The sequence below is a fragment of the Olea europaea genome, chromosome 13, assembly GCF_002742605.1.
Source record: "Olea europaea var. sylvestris chromosome 13, O_europaea_v1, whole genome shotgun sequence".
Taxonomy (NCBI): domain Eukaryota; kingdom Viridiplantae; phylum Streptophyta; class Magnoliopsida; order Lamiales; family Oleaceae; genus Olea; species Olea europaea.
The window spans coordinates 13,332,918-13,342,648 of record NC_036249.1 but is presented as its reverse complement, the minus strand read 5'-3'; the positions used below and the strand labels follow the sequence as shown (position 1 = coordinate 13,342,648).

The following is a 9,731-nucleotide window of genomic DNA, read 5'->3' as shown; positions in this document are numbered from 1 at the left end:
TTTTTTTTTTTGGATTTACGTATAAAATTATTTTATTGGAAGAATGTGTTGTTGAAGTTTTGGAAAAAATGAGTTTATATTGAATGGGGTTCAAACCTCTTATGCTCGGACTCTTTGAAATAGTCGGAGTATCCATGTCAGACATGACATGAGTATAGGTATGAAATATGTGTTGGATATTCTAAGTTTCAATTGGATAATTTACTGTTTTTGCTACTTCTTTTTTGTCTTTCTTCTTTTTTCTTTTCCTTTTCTTTCTCATTTTTGCTCTCTATTAACCTAGCACCGCCTCCGACATGGAGAAAGACGACGACGCTAGATTTCCCCTTCTTCTTCTTTCTCTTTTTCCTTCCCCTTTTTTATTTTTATTTTTTTTCCTTCTTTCCCTCTTTGTATCGGTAGTTTAGGGTTTTGTTTGTATAAAATGAAAATGAGTTTCATCTAGTGCTACTTAGTACTCCACTAAGTATAAATTGCAATTAAGTCCTGCATTTTCTATTTTATATAACATTTAGTAATTAACTTCCCATAATTGAAAACTAGACTTCAAATTCTATTTTATTCGTCATAATCCCTTATTCAATACTTATTTCTTTCTTTATGAACAATTGATTTTGATCTATTCAAAATGACATCTTGGGTTATAAAAAAATGAAGCTCGAAAGACGTATCCAAGTACCCGTATCTGAAATTTGGACTATTTTCAGCCATGTTCCAGTGTTCTATATTTAGAAAATAGAAGATCCGACACTAAGATATGTACTTGTACCCGATTCCTGTACCCGAGTCCAAACATCATAGGCTCAAATAGTGGCTAAATTAGGTTTGTATTATGTGTATTTGATGGGCTAACATTTGTCTGTGTTGTTGTGTTTAACACGATATTGCATGTACCGCCGTTTTCATGGATGTTGGGACATAAGTCTCCTATAGTAGTTTTGATACTTTTACCTAGTTTGCTGCATGCGTTCAGAGTTAATGTAAGCATCTGTTCTTACTTGATTGCCTTTTCATTGATCAATTGTGTACAGGAATTATTTATGGACAAAAATGGCACTGCAGGACTGGCTGAGGAGAGGTTGGCTTTACATAAACTTCTCATGGCATTGCCAAATGATTTATTTTCTACCCCTACTTATTTTTGTATTTAAATTGTATTGCTGCAGCATCTGAATTGAGCTGCCATTCTATTTCTTGTCACTTGATGCCTGACAGTTGTAATGTGGGCCATTATTAATTTCCCATTGAATCCTTCATCACGCTATTGAATTGTCTGCCTCAGACCGTCGAACATACTCTCATTTAAGCTGAAATAAGAGGGATGATAAATCAACTAATTTGTGATATATTCTTTTTTGTTTATTGTGCTCACATCTATAATTGCCTCACATTACGTGTATCTGATCTGTGTTATCTACCAAGTATACTTTGTTAGTAAATGCTTGCATCTTTTAGTTACAGTTCCATGGACGTAGATGTTTTCTTTTTCAATGGAAGAGTATTTTACTGTCTTGCGTATTATATTGTGGAGGTTTTATTGGACAGTGTCATTATCTATATTATTCTGTCTTCTTGAAGTTTCTGGGTCTCATATTCTCTTGGTGGTTGATGCTGTTGATCAGTCCATAAAAATATCGGAACTGCATTGGTCTCTTACACTATCTTTTCTCTGACTCCAGTGGTGATCCTCAGGCATCTGTCCAACCGATGACTCCTCTCAAGCTAGCTGAGCATCCTCAAGAGAGGACAAATTCAGAAACCATGGTAGCTACTTGAAGCTCTAATAAAATTTTGTTTTCAGCCTTTAGTCTCCATTTCACTCGATTTTGATTTACATCATTATTTATATGTCCCTAAAAGGTATAAAGATACATTGCATGTTTTGTTAGTTCGATTCATAGTACCACAAGTGGATATGTCCACCAGGAAACTCAGATTTCTATCAAGTGAAGATAATATTATCACGTGCAGGTTGATGTTGTTAACGATGCTGATGTCATGGACTATGCTCAGGCACCTTGCACTCCTGGATTGGTGGAAGAGCCTAATTTGTCCAATGTCCAAGAGGCTTCAGCATGCGATGACCATCTGGAGGGGGAAGATCATTTAATGGAATCTGCTGTGAAAGAAAATACTAAAAGTGTTACTTCTGAGGGTAAACAAGAGGCAGATTGGTTGTCGCGAGATGATGTAAATTCTAATGCTAATCGTTGGATGGTGCCTGATGAGAATGGGTATCATTCGGGTAGCCTGGAAATTGATTTAATAAAGCCACAAAGAGAAGCTCCTTTTACTGAAGCTACTTTGGAGCATGTGAATTTGGACAAACCTTCATCAGTGTCCACACCATCTTCTGATTTATCTAATCAAGTTGAAGCTGTAAACCAAGCATCAGAATTGGTTGATAAGATCACTGAGGCATCTGTTGTTCCTGCCAGAGAAGATTTGCTGAATGAAATTATCAACAACGATAAGAGCAACTTTCCCTCTGCTACGGAGCCCAGTGGTGATCCCCAAGGTCCCAGTGATATTGGCTTGGAGGACAGTGCTAAAAATACTTCTGGTTTGACTACTTACCAGCAAGTCAACGAAGTTGTAACATTGACAGACCAAGCTGCAGTTGGGGTAGAAGGTCCTGTTAGTGCTGGAAATGTTGGTGATCTGGATAAATCATGTCCTGATGCATCAGAAATAGGTGCCAAAAGCCAAGGTTCTTACTCTGTGAATCCTGGGACTCAGGCTTATCAGGAACCAGAACATTCAAACCTATTGAATCCTGATGTTCATAAAAACTTGACATCTACTGGAATTCAGTTTCTCAGGCCATGTAGTTCCAACCCAGACCAACCTCACATACCAAATTCTGGATTTGACATGTCGATGAATCCTGACTTACAATCTGATGCTTCTGCCTTGGGTTCATTAGAAATTTCTGGACGAGAGGATATTGTTACGCTAGGTTTGTTTATCAAGCTCATTACTTGCTAACATTATGTGATTTCAAAAATTCTAAAAAGTTCTTACTAATTTCTTATGGGCTTTTAGTCTTATCAAATCCTTTTTGAGCATTAAGTCCTACGTTGTGAGGATAATTTGAAAAAGCTCTGAACGTTAAAAAAATTGTTACTTTTTCCATCTTTACCCTCTGTCTTTTAAAGTTAGAATCTTTATCTTCTGTGTTTGTCTTTAATTCCTTATTCTATCATCTAACTCTTATTATATTTAAATGAGGAAGGGGTTCAGAACATCTTAGTAAGTTCAGTAGGAGTTAGATGGTATTTTGATCTATGCACTGGTCCTTGGGTATTGAAAAGTTTTCTGTTTTATCAGGTGGAGCTTGCCATGTAACTGATTATTCAGAACAAATTTCGAAGGAAAACCACGTAGAAGAACTTGCTCCATGTGAAGATGCTCATGCAGCGTTCAGCAAACTTCACGGTCAAGTTGATAATATACATTCAGAGGATAGGCCACCAGTGGATAATTTAAATAATTCTGTGGAATCTGATATACCAGCTCCTGAGAAACTACTGTCAGTAGCAGGGCACGCTGCTATACGCTCAGACATGCTAGCAGAGGATAATCCATGGGACTTAGAAGGGCTCAATAAAGATGATTCTGGGAGCAAAACATACTCTGGCAAAAAACGTAGTTTGACTGAAAGCACATTGACAGAGCACGGTCTGAATTCAGTTGAATCTTCAAGGACGGTCCGTTCCAAAAGAACTGTGGAATTTGTTCCTGATGACGATGATTTGTTGTCTTCTATTTTAGGTATGTCAAACTTTCTTCTTGTTGAACCTAAAACTTTCTTCTTGTTGACCTGTGAAATGTGGACGCTCTTTGCCACGATGAGACATTGACTTGCCAGAGACGAACTGTAGCATGTTCCCAGTGCTACATTTGGCTTTTCATATGTTTTATGTAATTTTTAAAACTTCCGACATGGAGGTGACATGGTCCCAGAATGCCCCGGAAGTGTCTGACACATGTCATGTGTCCTATATTTTTATAATTTTGTATGGTAACACGTGAAAGACATAGCCTACCCACAGATAAATTTAATTATTAACATTTGTGAGAAATTTAAGATAAAACGAGAAGAAATTTTTTTTTTTTTTCNAAGTACAGTGAAGGACCCCTTGAAATCTTTTCTTCAGATCTTCACCGTCGACCTTCGATCAGCAGGCTTGAGATGAGAATACACGTATACACGGAGTTACAGTTGATTTTTCCCATTTCGAAATCGAAAATCTGAAAAACTGGAAACAAGTTGCGCTTTGCAGAAGAAACTAGCAAGTACAAAATATCAGATACTCAAAAGGAACTCAAAATTCATCATCTTGTACAAAATTCAAGATTCCCTTTTTTCACTTTCATTTCCTCTCTCTACGTTTTTCGGTGCAGATCGTTAGTGTGTGAATTTTTCTGTGTAAGGATGAACTGTCGGGGTCTGTTTTGAACTTCGATCTTAGTTGCAACTTAAGTTTCTGCTACTCAATTTCTGCGTCTTTTTGAGTGTTGAAGTTGGTGAAATTTCGTATTTGAAGTTTTGGAGGTTAATTGGTGGATTCACCGGTGGTGGGTGAGCGTTTGTGTGAAATTCAGGGTTTTTGATTTTTGGGATCTGGTGTGAGCATGGGGTTTGAATGTCAATTGGACTTGATTTTGCACTTAGGTCCTGATTGAAGTGAACCAGCTGGGTTTTTAAAGTTATTTATTTATTGGTTTTTTCTTTTTTTAAATGTATGTTGGAATAAATTAGGAGAAGAAGAAGGGTTTGGCTATAGTTATAGGATAAAGATTGTTTGGGGAGAGAGCAAGATGTTTTATTCGCAGTTTATATTGGCAAAAAAGGGGCCTCTGGGTACCATATGGATAGCCGCCCATTTGGAGCGGAAGCTGCGTAAGAATCAGGTTGCTGATACAGATATTGGAGTCTCCGTAGGTAAATTTTAGTTTTGATGGTTCTTTTTTATCTTTGATAATGTAATTATTTACTTTCAGTTTGTTTTTCTTGAAGTGATACAACCTAATAGTTGGTGCACTTTTGTGTATATAAATAAATGGTCATTAAATATTTAATCTGGTTGTGGTAAAATGAACTGGAGAAGAAAAACATATGCAGCTCATGAGTAATGTGAATGAAAAGCGAATCACGTGCTTATCTTCTGTTCCCTCAAGTATCATGATAGAGCTATATTTGGTGTTCTGATTCAGTTTCTAAATGAGCAATTGTATTGAAGTTTAGATAGAAATTTTTGTTCCAAATTCAAGGTGACAATGACCATGAAAACCAAACCTCTTATAAATTTTGGTAGATTACACTGTGCTAAGTCAATATCTCTCTGCTTGACTATTCTTGCACGGTAGTTTTTACTTGCCATGGTCTGATGAATCTTTATTCATTCATATACTTTTTAAAATATCAAGAAACATTAATTCCTGGTTGTTTATACGCATTATAAAGCCACAGTGTTGTCATTTGGTATGAGGCTTATTTTGAGCACAATTGATAGCTTGCTTAAGTTTCGGTTTGAATGAGTTAAAGGCAGTGCCATTACTTCAGGCGTTGGAAGATTCACAAATTCAACTTTTGGAAGATTCACAAATTCAACTTTTGAACACCACAATTTACTTCTTTTCTGCTTGGAATTGAACCAACTACCAAGGAATGAAATTAGATTCCCTTTGATATTGTAATTGTTTTTTGTTATTTGTTATTTGTGGTGGAGTGTTTGCAATGATAGGGCTGAGTCATTTGAATAAGTAATGATATCAGGATTCTTCAGGTGAAGTGTAAACCAGATTTTAGCTAATTTTTGTAGACCTTAGCGATTGTCGTTTGTTTCATAATACTTTTTGTCTATGTTTGTAAATGCCAAATAGTTGGAAAAAAAAATGTCTCCACATCGGGAATTTCTGTCGTTCTTCTAGAATGTTCAACTCTTTCATTTTTTTAATTATTAGGAAAAAGAAAATCGCAAGAAAATGATTGCTGCATACAACTTTGTTTATAAGTTGATGCACAAGCTTTACTGGGACGCAACCCCTTATACAAACTTGTAAATGAAGAATTATATCTTTGCGACGTCTAGGATACCATACTTCGTTTTTAACTTCCGGTCTGAAATTATGCCCTTGTTTGGTTCAGATTTTTAGTAGATTTTGATAAATTCATGAAATGTATGGTTGAAAAGTTGTGGTCCCATGAAATATGCGGTTAAAGTTAATTGTTGGCTTTGACTTAGATTAACATTTTGATTTTAATACCTACCAAACAGGGGCCAAATATTTTTAATCAAAAAATACACTTGAGTCTTGAGTGTTGTTTAACTATGTAATTGAATCTCAACCAAAATCCTTTAATATCTATACAAAATTAAAATATGTGATTTTTTCAAGGAAATTCTTTGAATCTAATAATCTTAATATTAATAATATAGTGCATATCTATACACAGTAGTGCATGCATTTGTAGCATGGACTAGGTGGGTATTCTTGTATAACTCAAGCAATTATCACCCATTTTTAAGATGTTAGCATTGCAACGTTGATGAATTTGACATTCACGGATATTACATTCCATAGATTTTTTGAAATGGTCAACCTGAGCAATGAGTATAGTGAAACTTTTCTCTCGATAGAACGGTTTCAAGATGCTTGATAAATTGAAATGAATTGCAATGTTGATTAAAAGAACTAGAAGAATCACATCCTTGTGTCCATTGCAATTGATGTAGGACAAGGTGACTAAAGGAAGCTGAGAAAGATTGACTATGACTGATTAAAGGGGGGAAAATGAATCATTTTTCAATAATTTGTTCTCTAAAGATGTACAATAATAACTAAGCTGTGCTATAGTATTTGTGTAGCAGAGCTAAAGAGAGAAGAAAAGCCTATGCTTAAGTAATTTGAATCACTTACAGTCTCTACCGTTATGACTAAACACCATGCTCCACTCTGTGATGTGGCACTGAATTTTTTGTGGTTCTCTCACTTTCTCCATGGTTCAAATTTAATTGTTGTTATGATCACACATTTTTTCATTCGGTTAATTCTGTTGTGACTGCTTTCGTTTAATTTCTTCGATTTTTGGCATTTTATTATTTTTTGATAAAAGGTGTTGTTCTTTCATCCAGTATAACTTGCTTATCTTTTGCAGATTCAATTCTTTTCCCCGATGCTCCAATTGCACTTCGGTTGTCTAGCCATCTTCTGCTTGGAGTAGTGAGGATATATTCTCGAAAGGTGAGCTACCTCTTTGATGATTGCAGTGAGGCTTTACTGAAGGTTAAGCAAGCTTTTCGCTCTGCTGCTGTGGATTTACCTCCAGAAGAATCAAAGGCACCATATCACTCCATCACCTTGCCAGAGACATTTGATCTTGATGATTTTGAGCTGCCCGATAATGACATTTTCCAGGGGTTCGTTTGAAATATCTAATTCATGATTCCTGTGAAACCTAAGCTATCTATAGACAGTTTATGAGTTTATCCTCCTTTCTTATTGCTTCACAAATTTGTGTAGCTGCTAAATCTTCATGGCCTTAAAGATTTCTTAGCACTGCACTGATTGGATTTTTGGTCTAGTAATTGCCCAACTTGTACACAGTCAGACATGCACAAAGGCCAGCTTGTTGACTTGATAAAGCTTAGAGTTTAATGGTTTATTTACCATGAGTAGCAGAAACAAAAAGAACTTGACTTTCTTGCCATGAGTAGGAGACATTTAAGTGCTTATATTTGAATTGGCTTGCATGACAGTCATGACTCCTGTGTTTTTACTAGGACGCTTGGAAGACATTATGTAATATTTCATTTGTTGAGCACAGGGTATTTTATTCTATCCTGTCTAACAATTGCACACTGATTGCAAATTATGCAGTAACTACGTTGACCATCATATTAGTTCAAGGGAGCAAATTACCCTTCAGGATACTGTGGATGGTATCGGTTACTCCACGTCAAAGTTTGGACTGGATGGTTGGTATTCTTTGTTCTTGTTTTGCATGAGCTCCTAATATATGTATTTTTCAAACCAACTCCACCCCTCCGCTGAATCCCCCGCTTCCCCAACCCTACAAGAAGAATAAAGAACAAGAGTTGCATCAACCCAGATATGAAGATATAGACTTTTAATCATTAAAGTAATGCTTATACTTGCCTCGTCTACATTAGTTTTCCTAATTGTTGCTCTAATTGTTTGCAGAGAGGTTTGGGGATGGTGATGCTTCTGGATTGGACCTTGATGAGGTATATATTCACACTATTGATGCTGTTGTATTTTTTTGTATTGCTTTATATTTAACACTGTTATAATGCTTGATTTTATCATGCTCCCATATATGTTGGAACAAGTAATTAGATCTTGTTATAACTCAGATATATTTGATTATTTGTGTAACACGTGAAAGTTTGAATTACTAGGATGCTGAAAATTAAAATTATTACTATCATTTTCATTTGTAATGATATTTAATATTATATGGGGATATTTTTTTTGGTTCAATTCTCCCTGATAAAAATAAAATGCAATAGCACTAATGCTCTGGTTGCCATTCGTCTGGCATAAAACTCGAAAGTAAACCTGATACGTATATCCTTTCCTTCAGAAGCCGAGAGGTGTCTTCGACCCGGCACGTAGTTTTCTCGTTCTAATATGTATTCTACTTGTAAATGAACTATATTATGATGCCCTCCATGAAGTCAATGTGGAGCAAAGAACCAGCTTGAGCTATCTATAAATTTTGATACAAATTTATAATTGAAATGTATTGGACGTTATGCTCATCCCCCTGGCCGTACCAGATTTTAAATATTTTATTAAATTATTCCTTTTAAGTATGAAATCTGATACCAGATTACAACATACAAGGAGAGTAGTTAGACCCACATTTCTTGTTTTACTGGTGGAAACAGAGACTTTCTGAAACTATTTTCTGTAGTTAAAATAGCTCAATTTGCTTGAACGAAAATTTCTAGAATCATTTCAAATGTTAATGTTGAAATCAGCAAAATATTTGAGTGGGGATTTAGTTATAAAAATGACTGCTGAAAACACACACTCTTAGCCCCCGTTTGAGCCCCATTATTTCTCATCACATTAAATTAAAATTTTCTCTCTCCTACTTTTAACCACACAGTCTTTAATAAAATAATATTACACGTAAATCAAAAACTTTTCAACCACTCATTTTTAAAAAAAGTACTATTCATCTCATTATAACCTACAAATAATGGGGCTCAAACAGCCCCTAAAATGCTTTGTCCTAATTAGATTGAGCTTAATGCATACTTTCTTTTCATCTAAACTGTTGTCCTCCATTTTCATTTTGAATTATCCAAATATGAATTCTGAAGTGACGTTTATATCCTTTTAACTTTTGTAGTTATAAGAAGAAAAGGTTTTCGTTCCATAGAGTTTAGGGGGTCATCATATCATGACAATGTATAGGTACTTATCAGTGCATGTAGGTTATAGAGTAGTGATGTGAATACCATAACGGATGGGAACTTTATATGGAAGATCACAAAATACTCTCCACAAATTCTGACATGTGATCTTTTGTTATCGTAGAGTAAGAGTTAACTAATTAAAGCTCTGTTTGAGCCCCATTTTTTAGGAAATAGATTTTGTAATAGTGATTTTTTTTTTTTGGATTTACGTATAAAATTATTTTATTGGAAGAATGTGTTGTTGAAGTTTTGGAAAAAATGAGTTTATATTGA

The 9,731-nt window shown here is 35.3% G+C and overlaps 2 protein-coding genes across 3 annotated transcripts in view; both read left to right on the top strand.

The window, feature by feature from the left end:
- The first annotated feature begins 993 nt into the window (after nucleotides 1-993).
- The window catches only part of LOC111407670 (sister chromatid cohesion 1 protein 4-like), an 18,268-nt gene continuing 9,530 nt past the window's right edge, over nucleotides 994-9,731 (top strand). Inside the window, exons 1-4 of one of the 2 annotated variants that reach the window (XM_023037296.1) lie at nucleotides 994-1,078; nucleotides 1,680-1,764; nucleotides 2,014-2,959; nucleotides 3,331-3,774. In XM_023037296.1, coding sequence (XP_022893064.1) covers nucleotides 1,041-1,078; nucleotides 1,680-1,764; nucleotides 2,014-2,959; nucleotides 3,331-3,774 — 1,513 coding nt within the window. In that variant the 5' untranslated portion in view covers nucleotides 994-1,040. Of the gene's footprint in view, nucleotides 1,079-1,679; nucleotides 1,765-1,971; nucleotides 2,960-3,330; nucleotides 3,775-9,731 lie in introns of both variants that reach the window. The other variant, XM_023037295.1, reaches the window with a different exon arrangement.
- On the top strand, nucleotides 4,150-8,336 carry LOC111407671 (sister chromatid cohesion 1 protein 4-like). Its single transcript, XM_023037297.1, has 4 exons — nucleotides 4,150-4,948; nucleotides 7,166-7,427; nucleotides 7,888-7,985; nucleotides 8,212-8,336. Exons 1-4 carry the CDS (start codon nucleotides 4,825-4,827, stop codon nucleotides 8,319-8,321), a joined length of 594 nt encoding a protein of 197 aa, XP_022893065.1. The 5' UTR covers nucleotides 4,150-4,824; the 3' UTR covers nucleotides 8,322-8,336.

Excerpts from the sequence above, each read along its gene's own strand:
- LOC111407671 (XM_023037297.1), top strand. The coding sequence starts at position 4,825 with ATGTTTTATTCGCAGTTTATATTGGCAAAAAAGGGGCCTCTGGGTACC. Across the intron at positions 4,949-7,165 it reads AGATATTGGAGTCTCCGTAG|ATTCAATTCTTTTCCCCGAT; the intron begins GTAAATTTTAGT and ends TATCTTTTGCAG. Across the intron at positions 7,428-7,887 it reads GATAATGACATTTTCCAGGG|TAACTACGTTGACCATCATA; the intron begins GTTCGTTTGAAA and ends CAAATTATGCAG.